General features: G+C 49.7%; 1 protein-coding gene across 4 annotated transcripts; it reads left to right on the top strand.

Annotated features, from left to right (window-relative positions):
* The first annotated feature begins 686 nt into the window (after nt 1-686).
* Nucleotides 687-26,182, top strand: CTC1 (CST telomere replication complex component 1). 4 transcript variants are annotated; one of them, XM_045001050.1, is made up of 25 exons: nt 687-763; nt 864-1,021; nt 2,977-3,226; nt 5,253-5,452; nt 7,614-7,706; nt 8,774-8,918; nt 9,303-9,596; nt 9,780-9,908; nt 10,294-10,523; nt 15,319-15,493; nt 15,573-15,773; nt 15,979-16,105; nt 16,301-16,415; nt 17,370-17,832; nt 18,327-18,419; nt 18,998-19,141; nt 19,443-19,513; nt 21,160-21,269; nt 22,215-22,380; nt 22,722-22,808; nt 22,883-23,060; nt 23,607-23,671; nt 23,922-24,087; nt 24,219-24,345; nt 25,691-26,182. In XM_045001050.1, the coding sequence occupies exons 1-25, from the start codon at nt 701-703 to the stop codon at nt 25,852-25,854; spliced, it is 4,014 nt and encodes a 1,337-aa protein (XP_044856985.1). In that variant the 5' UTR covers nt 687-700; the 3' UTR covers nt 25,855-26,182. The 4 variants fall into 4 exon arrangements, with proteins under 4 accessions (XP_044856985.1, XP_044856986.1, XP_044856987.1 ...); XM_045001051.1 differs by lacking the exon at nt 7,614-7,706; XM_045001052.1 differs by lacking the exons at nt 687-763; nt 864-1,021 and adding an exon at nt 2,272-2,409.
* Nucleotides 26,183-27,128: the final 946 nt, after the last annotated feature.

Here is a 27,128-nt window from a genome sequence, read left to right as displayed (position 1 = left end):
ATTTCAGCAGCTTGCCAACACAGGGCAGCTGTGCCAATGACAGCAAGGGTGTAAGTACTAGCGATGGGCAGGAACAAGCAGGTTTGAGGTGAGATAAAAACGCCTGCCCCTGCTAGCAGCTTGGCACCAGTGCAGCTGCCATGTTACTGGAAGGCAGGCACCAGCTTTGCTAGGCCTGTAAGGCGAAGAATCCCATCTGCCCCAGCCCTCCTCCACACAGCGGCTCTACCCCTTAACTTCCTTCACCCGCTGCAAGACCCTCCCAGTCCCTCGCCACCTCCCCCCTCGGGCCTGCTCCGCGCACCCTGCTCCGGCCTGGGCGGCGGGCGGGCGACACAGGGGCCGCGGAGCAGCTCGCTCGCCGCGCCCCTGCCCGCGTGCGCGGCGCTGGTTAACGGGGCCGGGCTGGCGGGGGGGGGGGGAGCTCCGCTCGCAGCCCCAAGCGGCTCAGTCGCTGCCCGGGGGCGGAAGGAAACTCCTGAGCGGCGGCGCCAGCGGCTCGCCCCCCGCCCGGGCAGGCCCCGCACCTCCCCCCGCATCCGGCCCGGCGCGCACGCGGCCGCTCCCGGCGCCTCACAAGCGAGCGAGCGAGCGTGCGCGGGGTGGGGGGGGGGGCAGAGCCGGTCTGATTGGCCGGGAGCCGGCACCGCCCGTAACGTCACACCCGTGACGCCCCCGCGGCTTCCACCCCCCCGTTCCTATGGAGACGCCCGGCCGGGCGGGCGGGAGCCGCGCTGGGTCCATGGAGGAGCCCGGTGGGGCTGTAAGTGACCCCCCCCCCCCCCGCTCTCTCTCTCCTCTCCTCCCTCCTCGCGCGCCCCGCCCCGCCCCCCCTGACGCTCCCCCCTCTCCCCCCCCCCCAGGAGCGGCGCTGGTTGCGGGCGGCCCGGGCCTTCGTCTGCGAGACCCTCTGCCCCGCGGGGCCGGGCGGCGGCGGCGCTGAGCAGCTGGCGGACTCGGTGCTGCGGTGCCTGCGGAGCACGTGGGGCGGGCGGAGCGGGGAGCTCCCGCTGGGCTACAGGTAACGGGGGGGGGGGCAGTGGGTCCCCGCCCGCCTCAGCTGCGCCCCCTGGTGCCCGCCCCGCCCGCCCCGGCACAGGGGCTGGGACGGGGGGTGCTGCCGAAGCCCCGGGCGTGGAGCGGTTTCCATCATCTCCGGGCGTTACAGTTTGGTTCTCTCTCAGCAACCCCGCTATGCCAAGTGCCCTGGTGGGGCTCGTGTCTGCGCCGCCTGGAGCTGCTGCCCCCCCCCCCCCGGGAAACCAGATCCCTGCTCCGCCCCCACCTCAGTGCGGAGCATCCCCAACTCCCTGCTGCACGTGGGGACCTGCAGGTCCAGGGCCCGCCAGCCCTGCCCCCGCTGCCAAGATGTAACAGAGTTGAACTGGAATGACCATTTCACAAGTCTGGGTCTGGATGACTGGCCAGTGACGGCACTTGGCCCTTCAGGAGTGTTTGCTTCTCTGAAGTTGCTTGGCTTGTCGGACCTCAAAGGTGTAGGCCTCTCTTGGACAACACTACACCCCTTCTTGACTTAGTTGGCTCCCACCACTATGACCTGCTGACCTACACCTGAAAGTTAGGACAGCCTAGGTGCATTGCTACCTTGTACAACGTAGTTAGTTTGACTTAGGCCCATACAGCTAAGTGGATGGAAGAGGGGGTGGATTTACTACCCAATGGAAAAAACCCTTTTGTGACTGTAGTGAGTGTCTGTGCTACAGTACTACGTAACATACCTGCATTTGTGCCATTGCAGCACTTGTGTAGACATGTCCCAAGTCCTTGTGACTCTACAGTACTGCTAACTGCACTTCGTCTGCACTTAGTGGGGGTCCTAGTGTAAACAACATTCCAGCATCACAGCCCTTTCCAAAATCCTGTCAGCTAACTGCTAGGTGCAAGTGCTGAAAACAACAGCTGGAGCGTGGTCTACACTTGAGCTTACAGTGTTGCTGATGCTGGTGGGAACTTCTTTCTGAAATTCCCTAATGTAGACAGGGCCTATGCCTGTGATGTGAGTATTGTTATTGCTAAGCACATATATTAAAACTAGCTGGGCTGGGAATGAATTGACAATGCTGCCCATGTCTCTCATACTTAATGCCTTGATCAGTCTCAGCATTGTAGAATCTTATGCACATCTTTGCTCATTAACAGTACCTGATGGTGTGCAAAATTTCTCTTTATCTAGTCTCTTAGTTTAAGCTTGGATACATTAAGCTTGGCTGCATTCTTACAGTTGAAGACAAGAGCCTGAGACGTCTTTGATTTGGCATCTCTCAGCCTCACATCCTTTAAGCAAGGCCTGTTAAGATGAAGATTTAACTCTGAGATTGGCAGCATTGTTTTGATCTGTCTCCCTATAAGCAGCACAAAGATTACAGTCAGCCACTCTTCTAGCTACAGGTCAGCACCTCCAAGCACCTTGCTGGTGAAATGGGATCAGTATTGATTTAGAAAGGAGAGTGCCCCTTACAGAGTCATCCATATCACTCACTCCACACAGTTTCCTTGGTCTTCTCATGGAATCTCCCATTAATATTCTGCCTAAACTGTGGGATAAAGCCCTCCCACATCTCCTAGAAAGGTTGTTCAGATGAGTATATTTTTCAGTCTCTGTTCCCAAATATTTCTCCACATGTCCTGTGTATGCCCAGCCATGTGACCACAGTCCAAAATGGGTTATGCTTCCTCTGAGGTATTCACGGGTAAACATGCTCTCAGGGTAAATGTGGAAATAGATTGTGTTCCTGACACACTGGCCATTTCTGTGTTGAACCCTGTGTCATGCCATTGAAATGAGTACATTCACCCCCAAGATTTCCTATATGGTGGCACGATCTCTCAGGGGACAACATTTAAGGCTGCATAACTGCACCTGTGCTGAGCCTGACCTGCTGCAGCAAAATGTCCCTCTTCCTCCCCAGCTTCAGCCTCATCCCTTCATATTATCATTCTTTCCCTTTTCTCTAGCTTCATCTCCATCTCTGACCTCCAGTGCCAACAACTCACACCCTGCTGTAGTCACATGACTTGGAGCACCAGTGACTTCAAGAAATGGGCTCACCAAGGTGAGGTCATCTTGCCCAAACAGAGTGTTCTGCCACGGACTCACCTGATCCTGATTGGCTACCTGATGGATGGAAGAAGGCAGGAGGGAAAAGAGAAGCTAATGGATGGCAACCTGTATGTGCAAGACAGCACTGGTTCAATTCCCTGTGAGGTATGGCAACAGGCAGCTTGAGGGTTCCCGCTCTTGGTAACATTTCTGAGGGAACTTGCAGACCACAGGATCATTGAAACAATTTGCAAAAGATTGTGTAATTTGGGAGATCAAACATGTGTCTTGCGAGGGGAAGGCAGTGAGTTTAAATGCCAGGGAGGAAGGGTGAAATATGTCAGCTCTTTCATTGCTAAAGAGCTAACTACCAAACTTACTGGACTAGGGAATGACCAGAGAAAAGAGGCAGGGGAAGAAGGTTGTTCCTGTCAATCACCGTTGAAGTGTCATTTCAGTTACTAATTAAGTAATGGAGCAAACACTTTGAGAGAGAGACTCTGAGAAACTGATGGGACCCACAGTGGTAAGATTGAATTACAGGCTATTGAGCTGAAATAAGTGCAACAGGGGAATTATGCTCAGCTTTCGATGAAGCATGTGTTACAGTATATCAAATCTTGGCTTGGATGGGGTGCTACCATGCTGAGACCTTCCTGGAGGATCTTGAATAAAAGAGGTCTAGGTAAATGGCAGCATCTGGAATTAGGGACAGGAGGTTGACACTAGTGATGGAGGCCCAGGGCTCTCTGTTTTGCCACTTATCAATAATCTAAGAATGGGAGAAGAGAATGTTAATTATATTTGCAGAGAATACTGCATTGGGATGAGCTTCAAACACTGGTGAAGACAGAGAAAGATTAGAAATATGGTCTGGAAATACCAAGCACTGCCAAAACTTAGGAGGCTGTAAATGAATCCTCACCGGACCCTGGAAGGGGAGAAACCTGGACCCAGGGAATGCTATTCCTAGTGCCCAGCAAATTGCTACTCCTGAAGGAGGACAGAGATGGAGCTGCCAGGGTTGGTCAGATCAACCCACAGAAACCTCCCCTGGCTACAGGAAGCTCTGCATTGTTGGGGAAGGGGAGCTTGGTGTGGGGGTCTGGGTGCAGGATGTGAGGCTCAATGGGGTGGGGGTCCCAGATGCACAGGGGTTGGGCAGACAGGCGGAGCGGTTCCCTATACAGTGACCTCTTCCCCCACTTTCTGGCTCCATCGCTCCTCAGCCATGAGGGGTGAGGGTGTCACTGTACAGGGAGCTGCTCCCTCTGTCTGCCCAACCCCTGTGCATCTGGACCCCCGCACCTAACCTCCCTCACTGAGCTCACATACCCAACTGAGCCCCCCCATCCCAGGATCACCCAGACCCCCCCCCCGAGTCTCACCCCCTTCATCAGGAGCCCCCCACACCCAGGCTCCCATCCCACTGAGCCCCAACCAGCTGCACCCTGACCCTCCCACCCATGAAGCCCCACTCCTCCAGCACCCAGACACCCCCGCTGAGTCCCCACACCCAGACTCCCCCCGCTGAACCCTAACCACCTTCAACTGGACTCCCGTGCAGAGTCCCATTCCCCCTGCACCCAGAACCCCACAATGAGCCCCTGTGTATCCAGATCCCTCCCACCAACCAAGCTGCCCGCAGCCATGTTGCGCCACACAGAACCCTGGTACTCTTGAGGGAATTCCACACCAAAACATTGAAGAATTTTAATTTTTTTAAAGTTCTTCATATTTTATTTGTCAAAATAACACAATATAATCACATCATTTTAAATTATTTTGGTAATTTATTTCAAAATACTTCTCGGCAAATAATTGAAAATGGTCTGATTATATTGTGTTATTTTGACAATAAAATATGCAGAATTTTTTGGCACAGAATTTTTACTTTTTTGGCACAGAATCCCCTCAGAAGTAAAATTGCATAGGTGTTTACAAGGCTATCTATAGTTTGGGGATCTCTCTTGGAGCAAAAAGGGGTTTATTTCTCTACAGATCAGTCACTGCCACTGCTTGGGGAGCAACAAAATGTGCATCTTGCTAGGAACTGATCTCTTCTCTAAAATGAGCTGTGAGAGCTTGTGCTGTGCGACGGGAAGGCTGGGCTAATGCTGTAACTGTCTTAGTTCTGGAGTTGTATTGTGAATATATTTCAAATTGCAGCACCTTTTCTTTTTTGGTTTAGCTCCTGCATTTTGAATCTGAGTGGCTGGAGCTACTGTTTCTCTTCCCCAGCTGGGCATACATACCACAGACGAGTCAGGGCTCAGCTGGATATGTGGAAATCCTGGCAGACCCAGTGCCAGTGGATCCTCGACCAGAGAGAGTGGTTGACACCATCCCTATCTTCTACCCAGCAACAGCTGCACAATTGCTCAGCACCAGGTAAACATTCAATTCTCTTAATTCAATGTGTGCAGCAGTTGCTACTGCCATTTGTCACAGGTTCACTCTACATCACAGCAAGAACCTGGCCTGTTCAGGGAGATGTGGATTGGGTCAGATCCATGCTGAATGTGTGAGAGAACAAGTGAGTGGATATAATACTAAATGTGTATATTAAATCATTTTAATAAATGAATAACCTATACTCCAAAAATTTGTTGGGTTTGCATAACTTGGATAAGGTACAGATTCAAACTTTCATGACTCCATAGATTTAAATGACCAAAATAAAACTTAGGAAATAATAGAAAAGATATGAAGATAACAAAATATGCATTTAATTTTAAGTGACAGCTCATTTAAAATAGTTAATTTAACATAAACAGGTAGCTCTTATGGAGTCGTGAACCACAGTAATCAAAGTCACAAGTTGTGGGTAGGTAATTCTAAATGTAAATACTGAACTAATAAAATATATCACAATTCAGAACCTTATAAGGTTGCTAATTAAGATAAAGGCCCATTTAAGCTAATCAGAATGTCTGTCATAATCTTTAAAGTTTATAAACTTGGAAACTAAGCAATACATTTAGTAAACACAAATTCAGGTTTATAATTTCAGATTACATTGTAGATAAGTGGTATGTATTTGTGAAACCTTTTATCTCTTTCACAAAGACAAATAGATTAATTACACCAAATATGCAGAATAAATCAAAAGCTTATAGTTTCTTTTGACTTTCACCAGTAAGTGAATCACAGTTAAAATATTCTATATCAGGCTAGTTTAAACATTTTTTTATAAGCAACGGTAATCTTTTTAGCTAAAAGATTAGTCATTCAACAGGACATATTTTCTTTTCTATATTTTAGAGAAAGCTGTAGGTTGGGTGAATCTTAGTTTTTCTTCTGATGTCTGTTTACTTTAAGCTTGCATAAGTCATTAATAGATTTTACTGCTGTAATAGAGCAGGCTATAAGGAGATCTTTATATTGAGGTTGTAATGAGCACACCAGTGTGTCTTAGCTACTTTAGTCATATAATTATTTTAAAATATTTCCAAACAATGAAGTTGAAATGTATTAGTAGTGACTAAGACAAATTGTCCATTTAAGTCACATACAAATTTTATAAGCCAAAGCATGTACTCTTGAGAACTTGGCTTAACATGAGCATTTGTCATTTGCATAAAAGCACATGCATAAAAGGAGTCTTTTATGCACAACACCAAGGTACATAAAATTTTCCAGCAACTTGTTATGGTTCTTCTCAAGATGAGTGCATGTTCACCATGGCCTTTGGTTCATGGTGGTACTGTAGATGGTAGGCAGCTATCAATCGTTTCTCCTCTGGATCTTGCCCATGGGTTCTTTCTTTTTTCTTTTCTTGGATTCAGAAAATATAGTGGCAACGCATAACTTTGGCAAGTTTTTTAGGGTTTACCTGAATCTGGATCTTTCAGATTTCTGTGATTCTTCTTAGCTTATGTGCAACATGCCTCAGGTGGCACATGACCAAGATTCATTACCTAATTTGATCCGCTGGTTGGATCATTAGCTTCCTCGGCCCAGGCCAGTTACTGATGGGGAGTGCGACATGATGGTGGCCAGCCATTTGAATCTCCAACTCTTTTGTCCAAGAGATGTTTTTTGCAGATTTTTTTGTTTCTCCTTCCTCAAAATCTGCAATGTTGTGGTGAGGTCTTTTTTGTTTTGTTTTGTTTTGTTTTGTTTTTGGCAGCACAGTAGCACCTAGAGTCACCAGCCAAGATTTGAGGTCCCATTGTGTTAAGCACTCTATGTACATTTAGTAGGAGACAGCTCTTCAGCTCAGGGACTATCTAGACAAGTTAAGCAAAGAGTCTGAGAAAGGAAGTAGTAAAGTGGCTTGACATGTTACAGATGGGGACTTGAGGAATAGGGAGATCAGGTGATTTGGTCAAAGTCCTGTGGCAGTGTAGGGAACTGAACTCAGATGTTCTGAGCCTCTGTCCAGTGATATAAATGCAAGACCATCCTTTCTCTTATCCAGTTTCAAGTTGACATCATCACATTGTCTCATTCAGACACCTGATCTCTTGATAAATAATGTTATTTATATGTCACTTTCAAAATGTCCAATCAGAAACCTAATATCTGAATGTTTATCTGTTATCTATAGCTGCTTTAAATTAATCTGCTGGTCACTGGTACCTGATCATCTTGCCAGATTCTTCCTGTTCTTTATCACTGTTTCCTGTTTTAGAATTCCTGTGTAAGTGCATGCCACACTTCTGGGGTCAAGTCAACTTTTGAAGTAGCAGAGATTTGTTTTATGATAATCTGGACTCTTTTGATCTTCTAACAATAAAGATGTAACATACACAACTTTTTAAAAGTTTCTATGAGTCCTCCTGTCTGTATTCTTAATCTTTTTCTTATTGCTGTGTATCTCCATCTTTGAATAACATCTCTTACCCAGAATTCTGCTATAATCCTGTTGCTGACTCTGGAATTCTCCTTTTGTTCTGTCAGAATATAAAATTTAATATTCTCACTGTGTATTACATGTAAAAAGAACATTATTTATGTTGCAAAGTCAAGCACCTGAAAGTCAGGAAATGCCAGATTTATGCCTATGCAGTTATAATTCAGCCCCTTTGAGCACCCATCCTGTGCACTGTATGAGGCAGCAGTCCTGTGGGAAATTGTAGATGATCATGTAATTAAACACCTTATCTTCCTTTTGTTTTGCATCCCTCACTCTCTCATTTCTATTACTTCTGAAATAAACCTTGTTTTATTACAAGTGCTGTATGGTATATTGGAACGATGATTTAAGCTAAACTGGGACACTGCTCTTTTAGGGGCAGAGGATTGGGTTTCTGTGAGTTGCCCGTGTCAGGGCTGGATATCACAGAGGAACGTTTCAAGGGGACTTGCGGACCGGGGTGCACCTGTTGTTAACCTGCAAGATGAAGACGGGGCTGGCATAGCCTGGAGGAGAGTGCTTAAGTGGATAACAGGCTGGTGGTGGTAGGGAGCTAATGCTCAGCCACCAAAAGCAAGGCTACCTCCCCCTAGAGCCAGGTGGTAACAAGGTGACTCTCAGTCTGGGGTATCCCGAGACCCATTACAGAGTTGTGTGGCTTGTCACTTTTGAAAATCTCATCCCCGTCCTTAGGAAGAGGGAGAGTCCACATTACCCCTTTGGGACCTTTTCCTTCCATGAGTAGTACATACTGCACCACACGTGCGCCTTGGCTTAGTTGTTGGCCTAGTTCTGAGTTCTGCTTCCATCTCTCCTCCTCCCTTCACTCCCCTGCCCCCAACTTCCCGTAGGGTTCCGTGTCAGAAAAGAGCAAAGCTGAATGTGGCAGGTGAGCTGGCCAGACTCAGCACCCTCCTGTGCATCCACCACAAGACGTTCTTTTTCCTCTTTCTGAAGTGCTTCACCTCTGCTGCTTGTGTCCCAGTGCTGGTGCAGGTGAGTTCTTGGGGCTTTGTGTACCTCTGTGCTGGTGCTTTTCAGGCCCTGCCATGAGGTCAGCCTTTTCCCATCTTGATTCTTATTTATCCCTTTATTATTCACAATGATCTTGTATATCTCCGGTACCTTCCATCCCAAAGGGTCCCATAACACTAGATAAACTGCAAAGAGGGATCACTGCAACCTGCAGAAATGCAGCCACCGTTGCGGTGATACACAGCTCCACTGTCCCAGCAGGATTCAGGGGCTTGGGCTGGAGTGTGGTGCAGCCCTGGGAGCAGGGAAGATATTGGTCTGCATTTCTAGGAACACACTGGCTGTAGGAAAGGTTCTTCTCAAGTGCACTGGATGCTGATGTTGACTTTGCTTTCTCTGCTCTAGAAACCTCCCCAGCTAGCTTGGCACCACATGCTCCAGTTGGGCCATGGCTATGTGCTGACAGCACTGTGTATGTCTGGCCTGAAGGCATCGGGGCACAAAGTATTCGTCACCAGCTTCTCCTCCTGCCTCCTGCCCTACTGTGCAGAGCAAGTGAAGGAGCAGCCTCTGGAAGTTGCCTGGCGGGGAGGACCAATTCAGCCAGTTTCCCCTGAGGCCACTGTGCAGCTCCCCTTGGAGCTGACAGATGAGAAGTTGCCAGTGCCAGCCAAAGAGTCCAAGATCCTGTCATACATGGTAAGGAGCTATCCCTCACCTGCACCCTATTCCTGCTTTCAGAACCACGTCCCCCTGAATTTCAGCTCCTGCCCTGCAGGGCCCATGGGCACCGTCTGCACTATGGGATCACATTTTCCCCCAGGCCCAGTGCCCTCTTCACTCTTTGTAAACTCACTACTTTTCTCTGTGCTCCTGCTCCAGGGGATCATCACCCGAGTACTAAACGCCAAGGCTGGCCTCTATGAGCTTGATAACAAGATCTGTCTGTGCCTTGCTTACCAGCAGCTGTTGAACTCTGCCCGTGGACTCCGACCAGGAGCATGCGTGGAGGTGAGGTGATGCAGCTGGGAGTTGAAGCACACCAGAAGGTAGGGATGGCTGAGGCACAGCCCTGTGGGTGGTGGTGTGTGGAGCAAGCTTGGTGTGCAGGGTGGGGGCAGGAGTACTCTAAATCTTTCAGTCAACAAGGGGGGTAGTCCAGAACCCAGCTAAATCAGGGATATGACTGGGCCTGGGCCTGGCTAGAGGGGGCTGATAGTAGCTATTTGCTCCCCTGATTCCCGCGTAGATGGCAGCAGATCAATGAAGGCCCCTTGGGGTTGATGAGAAATGTAGTGGAATAACAAAGGGCTTTGTGCAGGATGAGAGGGTCTTTAGGGAGGGGCAGTAGAGTGGCCACTTTCTCTCTGTTAAGTCATGTGTTTGTGTCTCTCAGCTCCGAGACGTCCACCTCCTGCAGAAGCCCCTGGCTTCTTTCCCCTTTGTTGTTGTCCTTGGTGCCTGTCTGCACAGCATTGTCCTTCTCAAGGGTTTCTCAAGGCTCAGCACCTTTCACCAGCCTGTAGCCTCCTCTGGAAATCTCTACATGCAACTGCTCTTCCAGTATAACCTAGGCCTGCCACTCTATCTGTGGCTGGTGAGCCTGTTGGAGATGCTGGAGCAAAGGTGAGGATGCACCTTCCCCAATCCCATTGGGAAGGGGTTGTGTAGGCCATTCAGAGCTCTATCAGACAAATCCCTGCCCTCTCCTTCCCTTCCACTGCACACACTTTGTGTCCTTGATGGTTCTGCCTACGCACTGGTTGCTTCACTCTTCTCTCCTAGGGAAGTTGTAGGTTGGTTTCTGTGATTCACTACTGGGTTCTGTTACATAACATGGTTTTTGTTCTGGAAAAGTTAAGGTTGCTCAAGTACAACTGCCAACCTAAATATTAAAAAATAAGACATGCAGTTATGTCAGACACCCTACACAGCAGCCAATCCACAGCAATTTACAGAAAGTGCAGTCTTCATCTGTCCCCATTCAATACATATCTATCACATCCTCTGCTAAAACAGCCTTATAATTGATGCTAGCTACAATCTTCAGTTCTTTGTTCATTTCTTACCTAGAGTCTTGTTTTAAAAAACATTCACACAATTAAGGATGTTCATGTTCCTGCCCTTACTTTTAAAGATTTGTTGGTTTTGAATTTAGTGATATTTTTAGGGATATAAGAAGTTCATCGATTATAGCTGAGAGTATCTTTAATTTAAAAAATTATGTATGTATAATAAACATACCAGTGTGATATTCCTAACCTTCCCTTCATCATCTGTATTCTCAAGACCTCTAATTATATTGTACTTTATGGAAGCTGTAATATTAAAATGTAGTAAGAGACATTCTTGCAGTAACCTTTGTTTTTTCCATGTAATTTCTATAGTCTGTGTTTTGAGGTTTGTATGTATGTTAGCAATGCGTACTGTTGGTATATGAAGTGTTTAATTAGTCGTACATGGTTTATTAACAAACAGTGGTGTACAGTCTTATCTATTTTAGGTACAGTAGAACCTCCGAGTTACAAATACCAAAGTTATGACCTGACCAATCAACCACACACCTTGTTTGGAACCAGAAGTACGCAATCAGGCAGCAGCAAAGACAAAAAAACAAATACAATACAGTATCATGTTAAATGTAAACTACTAAAAATATAAAGGGAAAGCAGTATTTTTTTCGGCATAGTAAAGTTTCAAAGCTGTATAAGTCAATGTTCAGTTGTAAACTTTTGAAAGAAATACTATAATATTTTGTTCGGAATTCCGAACAATCTCCATTCCTAAGGTGTTTGTAACTCTGAGGTTCTACAGTACCTATATGGCTCCTTTTACCATAGTATCTGAGTGGTAGGGAAGAACTGTTACCCTCATTTTACAGAACTGATGGATAAGTGACTTGCTCAAAGTCACACAAGAAGGCTCTGGTGAACTCAGTTCTTCCAAGTCCTAGGCTAGGGTTCTAACCATTGACCCATCCTTCCTCTCCTGTTGGCTTTTGGCATGTTGTTTGTCTATTTATGAATTTAAGTATATCTTTTTGTGTGGATTTAGAGATGACCAGAATTTTCTAAACTGCAACCAAAAGTAAAATATTCTAGTGGATTTTGGTCACTGATGGCTTGAAATTGTTTCTAATGGGTGAAGAAGGCTGGTTCACGTTTCAGATCTTATGCTTGCATCACTACAGGGCCATAGTTATGGTTATCTTAGTGGAGTGTTTGTTTATGAAGGTGATGGAGGATGAATAGGATGAAGTGCAAATGGACTTGTTGCGGTGTAGTGTGTTTGACATAACTTATGTGGATTTCCTAGTTTTTTAATGTTTGGGTTGGTAGTGGTGGCTGGCGGGAGAGGGAGTCCTGTTGCCTCAGACACAAACATGGAGCCAGTCAGGTCATAGTGTTCTCTCTGTGTGAGGATAATCGAGTGATCTGCCAGTATGAACTCTTGATGCGCATGTGATGTTCCCCTGGTGTTATCTGGACCAGTGATCTGCTAGGTCACTCCAATCCTCAACTCTGGGAGCCAGCCTTACCCTGCTCTGCTGTGAAAACCCCCATTCCCGGGCTGTTCACGCACAGCCTCTGGCATGTAAGCTGCTCCCTGCTACGTGAGTGAGCACTTTTGGCCAGCCACTGCTTGGATTGTGCAACTGAATGACGCTAACCAGTATCTCCAGTCCCAGACACAACCCTAGGAACCTCCATGTTGCAATGTCCAGTTATGCCCGCTGGACTCTGCAAGCTCATATGAGTGTGTCAGTTTAACAAAGAAATTGATATGTACCAAGCTTGTTTTCCCAAGGGGAGTCTCTGACACGTTTCAAACGCACTGCTTCAGGTAGAATAAGCAAACACATTTATTAACTACAAAAGATAGATTTTAAGTGATTATAAGTCAAAGTACAAGAAGTCAGATTTGGTTAAATGAAATAAAAGCAAAACGCATTCTAAGCTGATCTTAACACTTTCAGTGCCCTTACAAACTTAGATGCTTCTCACCATAGGCTGGCTGGTTGCCAGCCAGGTTCTCCCTTTTGATCAGCCCTTCAGTCGCTTGGTGGTGGTGTCTGTAGATGGAGGTAGAAGAGAGAACATGGCAAACGTCTCTCCTTTTATCATGTCCTTTATTCCTTCTTGGCTTTTCCTCCCTGCCCTTCAGAGTCAGGGGAGTGTTACCTTATCGTAGTCCCAAACTGACCAAGGGAAGGGGGTGACTCACTTGAGAGTCCAACAGATCCTTTCTTGCTGCCTAGGCCAGTGTCTTTTGTTCCTGTGAGGCTGGACTGGGTTTGTCCCATGCATGCCCTGATGAGGTGTGAACTGCCCCTCTGCTCTTGGAGAGTTTTTGCCTGGGCTTGTTTTAAGCCGTGAGGACACATTTTCAGCCTCATAACTATATACATGAAATTACAACCTATAGCATTACTATAACTACAATGCTCAGTACATCATGAGCCTTCCAAAGACATCTGACATGTCAAACTTTGCATTGAATACCACACTATCATATTAAAAGGATGAACATGGGAGTAAAAGGTGTTCCCCCAAGGTACAGTGTCACCGCACGTATATAGTCTCTTCTGCTCACTCATTCCAACCAATGCAATTGCAGTGCGCAAATTAACTTGAGAGGAGTGGTTGGTTGATTTATAGATTCCTGCATTGAAACCAATACTTTGTGGTTGAACACTAGAGCATATCCTTTAGAAAGATCCAGTTTGATCTAAAGATTTCAAGTGATTAGGCATCCTGGTAAGCTGTCCCACTGGGTAGTTGCCTTCATTGTTTAAAAACTTGCACCTTTTGAATTTATCTAATTTCAACTTCCAGCCAGTGAATCTTGTTATGGCCAGTATTGCAAACTCCAGGCATTCAAAACTCACGTTAGACCTCCCAATGAAATCACAACATGTATTTAAAAACAACAATAACAAAAAGATGGAATTTTTTAATTTGCCTTCTGATTTTTGAGCCTTTAGAGGGGAGCCACACATACCCAACTTATACATGGGTCATTTCATGTTAAGAATGAACCTTAAAGGCCTTACAAAATATAGGTCCCCTGATTGGAGAGGGATTCCACTCTGCTGTCTCATAACCCCTGGATTTTAGGGAGCTGCCATTCTCTCCATCTTCACTTTCTCTCTGCTCCCTCTTGTGTCCCCTAAGTACGCCTGCTCCTCACATCCTCCCTCTCTACCACCATATTTCCTTCCTATATTTTCCTTAGTCTCATGCCTGCACCTTACATTCATGCATAACTGTGACACAAAGGCTCCTTGGCACCAGCTTGCAAAGGTTTCATTGTCCTGTAACAGCAAGTCCTATCATGCATGACAAACACTATACCTAGCACATTGTTCTCACAGTATTTGTCTATGAAGAATGTCATATGAGATCTTATATGAAAGCCAGGATCACACTGATCCTCATAAACATTCTGTGATATATGCATGGATTATATTTAAGAAATTATGTATGTGTACTAAACATATGTTTTAAAGTCTAAGTCAAGGCAAAATTGGCAAACAGATTTTGAGTCAGGCAAAGGACATTGATTCATCTGTCTTGCATGTGGCTATGTAAATCAAGCACTGCAGACCAATACAATGGAACCCAAATCTGCATACAGAGTAAACAGGGGGATGGGAAGACACTGGAGACTAAACCACAGGGGTTTGTCCTGTCATGGCAGGAATGAACTTTGAAGAACCTAAATAAATAGAATGCAAGGAGACGTTTTGTTCATTTACTGAGGAAACCCCTTGAAGAGTGGGTTGGATGCTTGGATCCTGGTATGACTGAAAACCAGCTAGTTCTGCAAAAGACTGGATCTTTGGGGGAAAATCTACTTTATTAAATAGGAAAAGTAACCATCGATAAGTGTGGACCCAGGTTTGCATTTTACATTTTTGTTTTATATGTAACCATTTCTGTTTCCATTATCCTTATTATCTCTTAAATCTTAGCCTTTTGATAATAAATTTAGGATTGTTTTCACTATAAATGTATCTCAGTGCTGTGATGATCTCAAGTTTTACTAGTCAAGCTTTGTGTGTTGTATACTGTTCCCTTGGGGACAGCAAACCAGTAATTTCTGAGAGTGTCCAGTGACAGGAGCTGGATATCACAGGGTACCGCTTCCAAGAGGATTGAGTTGCACTGATTGATTAACCTTCAAGACAAAGTGAAGGCTGGCAGAGCCCTGAGGAGAGTGTTTGGGTGACTAACAAACTGGTGATGTCAGGGAGCAGGCATCCTGTTAAGCATGGGCAAATTTTCCTCTTGCTGGAGGCAGGGGGGTCCTGGGCACCCCAAGAAAGTGTCTCAGTAACATCCTTGCTCTATATGCAAAATTTTTCCTTCACTGTGGGTGAGCTACTAACGCCTGTGTCATTCCTCCTCCTCCTCCTCAGGTTTTGCTGTTTCGTTGGGCGCCGGCGGCTGTTCATCCGCTCTGTGCCTCAAGGCCCTGGAGTAGCGGAGAAGTTTCTTGTCCCCATTCTGAATGCTGTGGTGCCTTCTAAGGCACGAGTGAGAGATGTTCATCGTGAGATCCTAGCAGAAATGCACCATTGTCCCCTGCAGCAGGTGGGGCCCTGCTCCCTGAGCTCCCTGTTTGTCTGAGGGGAGGAGACTCATTTTGTTTCTTGCTTTTTGTATCGTTTAGTATCAGCCCCTGGAGCCCCCATGCCAGGCCCCACCTCTTTCTCTGCTGCGCTCTGTGGCTGAGCAAAGAAGCAAGGAAGCCTTTAATCCATCACAGCTGCTGTCCCCTTTGGAGGCCCAGCACATGGGCACCCAGGAGCTGAATCGCAGACTGGCTTGGTCCTATGATACATTCTCAGCAGAGAGCTTCCAACCCCGAATGGTACGTGCTAAACTCCCCTTGCTATCTGACCTACAGGAGCTCCCCTCCTTCCTCCCACCTTGATACATGGAGGCTGGGGCTGGGGGTTCTCTCCTCTTGATTGACATGTGGGTACCTCCAGTCGGGGTGAACCCTGCTTTCCCAGCCAGTGATGTAATGAAAGAGACACTGGTTGATTCTCTTCACAGCTTCCTTTCCTTTGCAGGTGTTGCTGGGGGTGTTGAGAGCTTCCTGCAGCAGCGGCTCCCTTCAGCTGCGGGACAAGAGTGCTTCAATCCCCTGTGTGATCTCCCGCAGGGATGGGAGCCCCTTCGCTGACACAGCTCTCTTAGGTGCGGCCCACTCTGCTCCAGTGGGGGATCCTGGCTGCTTTGCCTGCTGGCCCCAGGGGGCGGGCGGGAGGGAAGTGGGGGGGTGCTGAGCTCTCCCACTGCCTTACCTGCTGGCTTTGGGAGCAAGGACACTGAGCTTGCTCTCTCCGCTTTGCCTGTCTGTTGGCTGAGCTCTTCTCTCTGGTATGTTTGCAGGGTCCCTTTTGCAGGTGGAAACCTACCAGCTTGTGGTGGAGCGATTCCTTCAAAGTGACTTTCCCTCCTGGGAGCAGCTGCGGACCCTGGAACATGTGAGGGGCAGAGAAACAAGGCAAGTGCCCCTTAGCCTGTGCTCAGGAGCAAAGGCCTTGGCCTCCCAAAGGAAGGAATAAAGAAGTTAAATGTAAGTGGGAAATGATCCCCTAGCCTCAGCCACAGTGACATGTGCCTACAGCTGGGTGCATTGGGCAAAGGGGAATAATCCCAAGAGCCTGGAGAGCAGTTCCAGACCCTTGGCTGGGAGGGAGAGTCACCCTGAAGCCTTGGGTGGGTAGAGGTAAAGGGGGGAGCAGCCCAGTGCTCTCACTTGCTGTTTCCTCCTCAGTCGCTCGGTCCCAGAGTAATGGAAATGCGTGTCTGCTACTGTCCTTTACCTATGGTTCAGACAGGTCCCTGGTGATGTGTTTGAAGGTTGCCCTGATGCTGTTGAACCTCCTGGCTGTTCTTTTTTCCTCCTCTGGCACCAGCTTCTGGAGTTCCCCAACATGTGCTCCCGTTAAATCACCCCCCACACACACACCCACACACCCTAACTTGTGTGCACACGCACACAGTTTCTCTCTGTGGAATTGAAGTTGCCGGTGGCTGCTGTTTTGAGGGGGCCATTCCTGTTCTCATCTAGTCCCTCTCTGTCCATGTCAAATGAAGAGCCAGAGTGACACTGAGCCTGTGCTTCCTGCATCACAAAGCCCCTGGGTGGAGAAATACCCCTGCAGTTCCACGTCTGTATAGGTATTTATAAAGTTGCCCATTAACGTGATATCTCGGTGCCTAAGTGCATCTCCTACGCGGCCTGCACGAGGAGGGTTCCTCTATCTGGGACAAACCCCCCATCTCAGTCTATCCTGGATACACTAGGTTCAGCAGGCCTCCACTCCATCCGTTCCTGCTGTCTGAGCCTTTGGCCAAGGCTCCCTCTCTCTGCTGGCCGCCTAGTTTGGAACCTCCCTGCCTACTAAGTTGGAGCTGTACTGATATCTCCTCTTGGCCCCTTTTCTCACTCCAGGCTGTATGTGCAATTCTGCTTTGAAGATGTGCAGATTCTTCATACACCTGAGGTGCAAGTCCAAGAGGGTCCCACAAGCAGTGACAGTCCCTCGTTGGGGAAGAAGGATGTTTGCAGCTCAAAGGTTGAGCTGGGATCTCCAGAGGCAAAGCTGCCAAAGTTGGAGGGGACTAGCCCAGGAGCTGACTCTGAAGAGGGCTGTGATAGAGGCCAGAGCAGTGCCAGAGGAACCAGCTGCATGTCTCGTCTATTCCTGGTCACCCAGAAAGAGGGGCTTATGTCACGCAACTACCTGCCGGCTGCAGAAGGAGATGGAGAGGGGCAGGAGCTGCAGCTCAGCTTCCAGGCCACCATACTCTGGATGGACAAACCTCAGCTCTGGGGGCATCCCAGGGAAACTGGGAACCTGCCAGAGCTGGAGCAGACCAACCATCAGAGGGAGGACAGCGAGGCCCAGCAGAGGGTAAGGGAGGGCTCTGGGAAGCCATGGAGGTACCCTTCTGGTTAGAGTGTGAGCTGGATTTTGGTAGGTATGGGGAGCCTGCCTGAGGGTCAGGGGAGCCAGGTCCACAGAGAGTGGGAGGATGGTTGTCTCTTGACCACTGATGTTTGTGAATGCCAGGGGCTCCCTCCCAGCTAGAGTGACCAGACAGCAAGTGTGAAAAATAGGGACAGTGGGTGGGGGGGTAATAGGATCGTATATAAGAAAAAGACCCAAAAATCGGGACTGTCCCTGTAAAATCAGGACATCTGGTCACCCTACTCCCAGCCCAGCAGGAAGAGCTCCACTTACCCTCTCTCTGTGCCCTGCAGGAGCTCCCCTTCCCCTCCCCCACAGGGCACACCCCACTGTCACTTTGTAATCCAGCCTCTCCCTGCAGGACACCCTGAGGGGCTCTGCCTCCCACCTCCCCCACCAATGTCCCTCCCTCATCAGCTTCTCTTGTCCCACCCCAGGTGCTGCTGCTGCTCTTTATGGGAAGATCACTTCGATGGTTCCCATTCCTACACCCGGGTGGGCTGTACCGGCTTATTGTGCCCCAGTGTTTGGTAAGGAGGGGCCTTGGTGCTGCCCCCTGCAGGGCCCCCTGCCACCGTGTGGGACTCCAGAGCTGGGGCTTGCGCTTCACCCCCACCTCGTCTTTTCATCATTCTCAGAATAGCTTGTCACTCTTTGGCTCACCAGAGGCATTTCCTGCAATTGAGATCTTGCTCTCCCTGTGGCCATGAGAGGGTTAAGGGAAGCACATTAAGCCAACATCCTGCTGGACTCAGTGTTGTGCTGTTAGCGACACATCCACGTCCCTGAATGACAAATGGAATGGCCAGGATGGTGCTGTCCCTTGCACCACCTACAGGCTCAGCAGTGGCTCCCTGGAAGACCAGGAGTCACAGCAAAGGAGACTAAGCACCTTCTGGCTTTGGGGCTCATATTGCTGCCTCTACCCTGCCCATGGGTCTATCTGCTTCACCTCTGTGTGACACCAAAATCCTCAGGCATCTCTGCAAGGGCTTTTCTGCTACTGGTCCCTGGGCCCCTCCTTTTCCATGTATGCTTGAGGCCCTCTCCCCTGCTGATCTCTCCTCATGCCTCCCTTGATGTGCCTCCTGCGCTGTTGTTCTCACAGGACTTTGGGGTGTTTGAGCGGCCCTGTCTCTCGCCATTGCAAGGGAGGCTTCTGAACCAGCTGGGCTGCCCCTCGTGCCTGATAGTTTCAGCTACCTGGCACCTACAGCATGAGACCTGGATCTCCTGCCTGGCTCAGCCCCAGGTATGCAGCATCTTATAGCTCCGGGTTTCCATGAGTGACTAGGAGTTCTTCCCTGGGGATCTGGCTCAGGAGACCATACAAAACACCCATGGGCACCACGAGGGGCTTTGGCACTTCTCACAGAAGTGAAGAAAACACTCCCTAAGCCAATGCTGGGGAATGGTAGCCTCTCAGCATTGCACGGTTCTGTGCTTCATGGCCTCAGGAATGGATGTGGTTATGGGCCTTGGGTGGAGCTGTTCCATATTGGTGGTGGGTGCATATCATAATCCTGTTAAGTCTGTATCTCCTCCTTTTCTAGGTGACCTCAGGGTCAGAGCGGGCAGAAATGGGGCAGAAAGTCTTCTCCATTCCAGAGCTACTAAGCAACAGGTATGTTGGTCCTTCCTCTGCTGTGGTGTTGGGGTCACTGAGACATGACCACCACTTGAGAAATGGGGTCAGTGCTGGCTCCTAGTGAGGAATGCACTTTACTCAGCCACCTGCGCCAACCCCTGCAATGCAGTGGGGTTTCTTTGGAAATCTCCCTCATGCAAGTGCTGGCCTGGCTTGACCCTATCTAGCGTATAATGTGTGACAAGATCACAAGTGAGATACCTTCCGAATGGGACCCCAAAACAGTTTGAGCTGTGGAATTGGGTGCAAGAGGTCTCAACTGAATCCCTCTCAGAGACTAGGGGTGTGGAGTGTCCTGTTCAGAAAGTCTGAGGGCTACCTAGCCTGTTCAAAGGCTATTGAATGGGGCTGGAATGCTGGTCTTTTCAAAGTGTGTTTAAATATGAACGGAGTGACTTTGTGCAATGAAGCCCTCACCAGGCTCCTACAGTAAGGCTGATTCCCCTTCCATCTCCTCACCTGACCAGCTTCTAACTTGGGTATATAAATCTTCTGCTTTTCCAAAACCTTATTTAGGTAAGTTTCTAGGACTTGTCTTCAGAATGTCTCCTAACTCATTCACACCACCCCAGGCTCTGATGCCTCTCTCCCACTACTTTCCTGTTGTTTTTGCTCCTGCTTCTCCAGATCCAGCAACAGGAAGTGTGTGCAGGGAACCATGTACTCTGCTTTTGTGGGTGTAGGATTGATCTGAACTAGCTCCACAGAAGCCTGTCTTCCAAGTTCTGTCTGCAGCCCACGTGCTGCAGCCCCAGGAGTCAGTCCCTCAGTGGGAGCCAAGTGTACTGTGCCCTGCTGTATACTAGCCCCACTACGCACTGTCTATAACATGGCTGAGAGTTGTGGAGTCTCCTGGTGGGGTTTATCCCTATTGGCCGCTAAAGACCTTCCACTCCTACCATGGCAGCTGCAGTCTTGGGTCCCTTGAGCTTATGGCCCTCTCCTAAGTTTATTGCGAAGGGGCTGGTGCATGATCTGCTCTGAGCTGGGCTTCAGAACATGCTTCCCACTCTGTCTTGACCTTCAAACGTGCTATACGCACCCATTGTCATCTCAGGGATTCCCTGTGAATGGGAGAGCTCATGGGAAGAGGTGGATAAGAATCTTACGTGCTGAAAGCTTGAGTTCCTAGCCCACTGTCTGGCTGGTGCAGGAGCAAAGTACAGCTGAGTTGGATAGGCCCCTGATGGAAGGCAGATGAAGTACAGTTGTTGAACAACAGTGATGCCTCCCCTGCAAAGGGCTGTCATAAATCCCCCCTGCGCTCACCTCTCTTATCCCAGCTTTTATCCTGCCACACACCCTGGTCTATTGCTCTACCACATCACTTCCTAGGCTAGACAACATTCCGCATAACATGGACCAACATGACCACCACCAAGAGGCTCAAAGAATCACGGGGCAGAATTCAGGCTGTGTACGTAATGCCCTAGTGTAGTCGTGGCCCTTACGATGTCCAGGGGGCCCTGGGACAGGTGAGCTGAGGTGAAGGTGCTGAAGTGGCCGTGCCTTAAACTTCCTCTGTTGCTGGAACCTCAGAATGGGGCATCTCTTCAGCCATCAGGCTCTGCCTCTGGTCTCAGTGGCAGGACAGAGCCCCTGATTCTTTGCTCTGCTCTCAGTTTCACAGGCTCCCTTGTCTCTTTCTCTGGTGAGATAGTGGAGCGGACCTTGTGTGCTTCCCCTGGGAATGAAAAGCTCTCTGCACCCTGCAGCACGCGGCGGCAGAAAGGTCAGCACATGCCTGCTTCTGGCAATGCTTGGTCCCCTCTGCACTGGAGGAGATAAGACACTAAGCCCCATTCTGTGTGCATATGCTAGGGGTGAGGGGGAGCGTGCCAGGGTGCTGCAGCCCTGTCCGTGTGTCTGAGGGCCAGAGAATTTCACCCTGTGCCTTTGTGCGTGCCAGGGTTGGACACCATGCCCTGGGGCCGGGGGGGGGGAGGGGGAGTGCTGCTGTGTCCCATTGTGAGTATGTGTGTCAGGGATGGGATGGGACATTCTGCTTTGGTGCCCATGTGTGCCATGGAAGGGAGTGCTCTGCCCTGGGACATGTGTGGAGCTGGGGCACCATGTCCCATTTTGTGTGATGGAGGCACAGGCACCAACATTGCTTGGCGCCGGTGGGTGCTCGCGCCCACCCTGCCCCAACTCCGACCCCTCCCCAAATACCCGCCCCAGCCCCGCCTTTTCCCTGTGTGTACCACATTCCTCCTCCTCCCCCATCCCTCCCTGTTTCGCGCCGTAAGCACTGGGAGGGAGGGCAGAGAAGCAGGACACGGCAGTGCGCTCGGGGCAGAGGCGGAGCGGTGGTGAGCTGGGGCGGGGGTGTGTGTGTCAGGGAGCTGCTGGTGGGTGCAGAGCACCCACCAATTTTTCCCCATGAGTGCACCAGCCCCAGAGCGCCTATGGATGGAGGGACCAAGACTCTGTCTCCTGGGTGTGTTGGGAGCAAGTGAAGAAGTGCTTGGTCTTGAGGTGAGTGTGGGGGAGGGAAGGTGCATGGGCCTATGTGTACAGGAGGAAGCAGGGGACACTAATGTATGATTGTGGGGACCGAGTGCTGGCTGGTGTGTGGGGTAGGGCTACTGAAACTAGCCTGTAGCAGGGCAAGCAGGGAGTGGGATAGAGCAGCTGCTGGTGAGCTCATTGTGTCCTTGGCCTTCTGTATGCCTAGGGACCCTCCTGCCCTGGGATCACAGTGTGAAGCTGAGCGTCTCAGCTGCTCCCGGCTCCCCTGTTGTGCTGGATGTTTACATAGCAGTTGCCTACCTTCAGCATCTCTGGGGTTTGCTGCCCGGGGCCAAGATTCTCTTCCAGAACCTGCAGCGCAAAATCTCCAGGTACGTCTAGTCCCTGAACAGCTATCAGCCCAGATAGAGCCCCAGACACTCCCTTTCCCCAACCACACAGGTACACGTCTCCCTGCCACCATCCACCTTGGCCCCTGGTCTTGTGACCTGTGATCGGACCTGGACTCAATTGGCCGCATCCTGCTCCCTGTCCTCATCTCTTGCCCCCCTTCCTTCCTTCCTTTCTGATCTACTGTCCTTTCTCCCTTCTTCCTGTTCAGCTACTACCCCCATTCCCATGGACCATGCCAAAGGCGAAAGGAAGACCCCAGCCCATCTAGACAAAGGGGCCTCCTAGAGCTGCCTCTAATGTTTGCTTTTTTATGTTGCAGATTCCACAATGTTTATTGCACGTACATTGCCTCCAGCTGCATCAGCATCCTGGCTCTGCCGCCCACCTGCTTGCTCCTTTCCTCCAAGTGAGTCTGGGCTCTGCCTCGCTCTTCTCCAGGGGAGTTTTTCTCCATGGCGAGTTATTCATTCTTCTTTCCAGTCCTGCAGGTATAGCCTCCAAGTCGCCTGCAGCCATGTCCCCCTCGCTGGTGTTTCTGTCCAACCTCCTGCTTCAGCCTCACAGCCTGTCCCAGAGCCAGATCCTCTGCCACTTGTCCTGTGTCCTGGCTTTGTCCCTGCAATGGATCTGCTCCGTCTGCAGCAGCGTCTTCAGAGAGGTGCCCACAGGGATCATTGGGGAGGAGCCCTCCTGGGAGCCATGTGCTTTCCGCTCAGATGCCGTTAGCTGTCTTACTGAGCCTGCTCTCTGGGAACTTAGCTCTTGTCAAATATAGTTTAGGAGAAATTGATGCTTCCTCACCTTTCCCAGTGCCAGTCCCTCCTTCCCAGTGTCTAGCATTAATGCCTCTCACACAATAGCGCCACGACAGAAAAGGGCCCAAACCACCAGTTGCAGAGATGCATGTGACTCTGATATCTGGCTTGGCCACAGGCTGGGCTGGCTCTGGGCTGAGTGGGTGGGCTGCGCAGGAGAGAATCCTGCAGAGTGTCAGTGCTCTGCCTTCCCAGTGCATACTCCATTCCTGCAGGAAGGTTTCAGTCCCACCCAAACCCTTGGCCCAGGGACCCTCAGCCCTGGGGGGCTCCTTCCACTTGATACACTGTCCTTGGGACTGCAGTTAACAAGCTCTTTAACTTGGGACGGCACAGGGAGCATTGGCTCCTCCCCCCACTCCCAGCTCTGACTTCTGCTCTTCCTTCAGGGGAGGTGCAGCCGACACAGCCCACCCTGTCCATCGCACACAGGAGTGAGTCAAGCCAGTGCCAAGTAAGTGCTGGGGGGGCAGGGAGTGGGAAGAGGTGGGTGGGAGGAAGCAGAGACCACCACGCTAGGGGAGTGAGAGTTGATCCAGTGAAGGCTGGTTGAGAACAGCTGACGTGGATGGAACAGCCAGTTAAAACTCTGTGTCACTTCCCTTTGGCGTGAGCACAACGCTCCTTCCCCCACTGAGCTCACATGTGCCTGCTCATCACACTGACCTTGCTGTTGTCTCTGTCCATCTGCGCTTGGCCTGCAGGATCCTGGTGGAGGATGGAACAGGTGAGGCTCTGGTGCTGTGCAAGAATCAGCAGGTGGCTGCAGTGTTAGGTCTGAGCCCTGTGGAGTGGAAAGCTGTGCAGAGCAATGTGCAGAGAAGGGGCAGCATTTTCATTCAGCATGGAGGAGCCAGTGCCAGGCTTGGGGTAAGTGGCTTATTCTGGCAGTGGCTGCAGTGCTGGGCCTGAGCCTAAGTTGAGAGGGAGTCCACTGACTCCTATGTAGCCATCTGGCTCACTCCACAGGTTCACTAACAGTACTCTGGTTCCTTCTTCAGTGTGTGGAGGAGCCTCAAGACCTTGTCACCTGCTACCTGAAGAGCCTGTGTAGGAGCCGTGCCATCTGCCGGCCCATCCTGCTGGCTTTCAGCCTCGACAGGAAGTCCTCAAAGATTCCCCAGCCAGGTGCGTAAGTGCCCGCAGCTCTCAGCATCAGCCTCAAGTGCTGCTTGACGGGGCAAGAAAAGAGTCACCTTACCAGGTGGCCGGAAGAGGGCTGGGGAAGTCCTCCCAGCAGCCAGGAGGAGGAGGAGGATGCACAGGCCACCTCTCTTGAGCTAGCCCAGGGGAAGTCACCCAGGCTGTCAGTCCTGCCAGTATCCACAAAGCAAGGTCCTCTGACTTCAGCCAGGCTGTGTGGGATGTTGATTCATGTGCTTTGGCATGGCTTGGTGGATTTATGGTTAGAAAAGTGACCACGCTGTCTCCCAAAGGTCAGACTGCTGGGGGAAGGAATGTGGTGCTGCCATGTTCAAGTTCTGTCCATGATCCCAGAAAAAGTGGGATTTTTCTGCTAAAATTTTTAGCAGGATAGTTGTCACTCTTAGACTTCAGTTAAAGATCTGGGGAGGGAGAAGAGGGGAGTGTACCTGCCTTTGTTGGCTTTTTCTGATGTAGAGAGAGACTGGAAAGGTTATTGCTGAGAATTGTTTGTTTACATGAGAAACATCAAGTCTTGTCTTCACTATCCTTATTGGAGAGCTCTCTGGAGAACTGGAGCTGCTTCTTGTGGTGACTTCTGCGTATTCTCACTCCTGGAATGAGTTTCCACTTCTCCAATTGTTCCTAACACACAGATGTGTCATCTTAGGAAGCTGTAAGAACCTGACATCAGACAAGAGTAGGTCAGGTCAAGACTTGGATTGGTGTTTGCTGGCAAGATCCCAGAGTGCTTAGTGCTGGCACCTCATGGAGATCTTCCACCAATCAGTATTGATCCCAATGCCGCACTGGTGCAAGGGGGTGCTGTGCTGCTGGGAGACTCTCCTCTATCAGTTGGCACTGACCCTAGGGCTTTAGCATGCTCCCAAAGTGGTACTGTGCTGCAGTGTGTGGGATGGGTGACTCAGTGAGGGTGCTGTCCTGCTGGAGATGACATCTTTCACGCGAGGTGTAAATTCCTTGTTTGTAAAGCTGGTGCTGGCATTAGTGGGAGTAGGTGCCTATCCCCATACACCTGCCGGGTGAGCAGTGCATAGCTCTTAATTCTTACATGCTGACTTCAGTCATAAAAAGTAAAAATGCTCTTTCCCTCAGAATGAGAGCATTGGTTTCCATAGCCCAGCATTCTGCCTTCCTCAGTCTCTCCGCAGTTGGTTGGTTACAGTGTTCACTTCTTGTCCTTCACTGCTGAGCATCTGTTAAACAGCTGCTGCAGCCCACCTCAGAGTCTTATGTTGCCACACAGTGCTGGGTGAGTGGATGGAATGTGAGCTTATCAGTGGGCTACTTGTATTTTCTTTCTCCTTAGATTCACTGCAGCCGAGAAGGTTTCTGTGTGGTGAGATGGAGTTTGTGTCCCGAGTGGGAGCTCGACTGAGCCTGACGTGCCTGAACATCCAGGAGGCAGATCCCAAAGTCTTGTGCGGTCTGAGCAGCAAGAGGATCAAAACATCGATCGGTCACTCAGCTTGAGGCCTGGTCTCTCACCTCTGTCCATAGGGAAGGAATGAGAGAGCCTCTGATACAGCTTGGCTACACGTGTGTTCGGGCTGAGACTACAGGCTGTGGACTGCGACTCGGGTGTTGGTTGTTAGGGCTTTGGGATCAGTGACTGAGGGATGGAATTGATTTCCTGAGGGATGTCATTCTGGGACTCTTGACACGGCCAATTGAGGGCTAAAAATCTGAGAGTGACAAGTGCTCGTCCCCTCTTAGCACTCAGCCGTGGGCTGGACACAATACAGTTTGTGTGTATTTTACAGTATAATATCTAATGTAAATAAAAGTATTTTTAATAAAATGGAAAGACTGCCATGGGTGTTTGTAGAGAACTTGGGCGGAAGAGCATTTGTACCAGGTTTGAGAGCTGGGCACTGAGCTGCCTAGATTGGCTTGCCTGCCTGAGAAACGAAACAGCAGACATGGGGAGGGGCACAGAATCAAAGCTGAAACCAGCAGCCCCCATAGAAAGTGGTTTGAAAAGCATCTGGGTGGGTCTAGATTCAAAGGGGACTTAGGCAGTGCAGTGCCAGTCCTAGGCACCCTGCTACCCCATGGAATTCTGAGCCCCTTGCATTATATGGGGCAGTGAAGCACCTAAGGACAGGCTGTTCGGCAAGCTGAGCCAGGAGCCGCGTACGGGTGCCAGGAGTGAAGTGCAGAGGAAGGGGATGGACTGGCTGGGTGCCTTGCGTTCCTCGACCTATAGTTATGGTCCTGTCACTTGCGTGTTTGGAGGAGATATTGCTGAGACACGTAGCTGGGAAGAGTAATAAGTTCACTGATATCAATGAACAAAGAGGTGAGCTGTGATATTGTCGGGGACTCTAACCCCAACAGCGAAGTTCGTTGTCTGACCGCAGAGTTACAGACAACACCAGCAAGGTCCAAAACAAAAGCTCTTTATTGACAAGTGCACGTGTCAGTAAAGAACTGCTCGTATCCGAAGAGAACCAGCCCCCCCTTTACAGCTTAGTATTAGCTTATATAGACAGTTTTATTACGTCATAAATTATTCACTTCACACAACCCATATCCCACCCCCCTTTGGTTAGTAACAAACCCTAATAACAAAGCACATCTGTCTTTCTTTATAATGTAAGCAAGTTGTGATGCCCCAGCAACTTTCTTATCAGCACAGTTGCCAAGCACCAGACACTGGAAGACAGGAGTTAACGCAGCTGGTAACTTGAGGAATGCACCTCCCTTTCGTATCTCACTTTTTCCCAGGGCTTTATGAAACATGC

Source organism: Mauremys mutica, chromosome 1 (assembly GCF_020497125.1).
Source record: "Mauremys mutica isolate MM-2020 ecotype Southern chromosome 1, ASM2049712v1, whole genome shotgun sequence".
In the NCBI taxonomy this organism is placed as follows: Eukaryota; Metazoa; Chordata; order Testudines; family Geoemydidae; genus Mauremys; species Mauremys mutica.
This window is presented reverse-complemented; position numbering and strand designations above follow the sequence as displayed.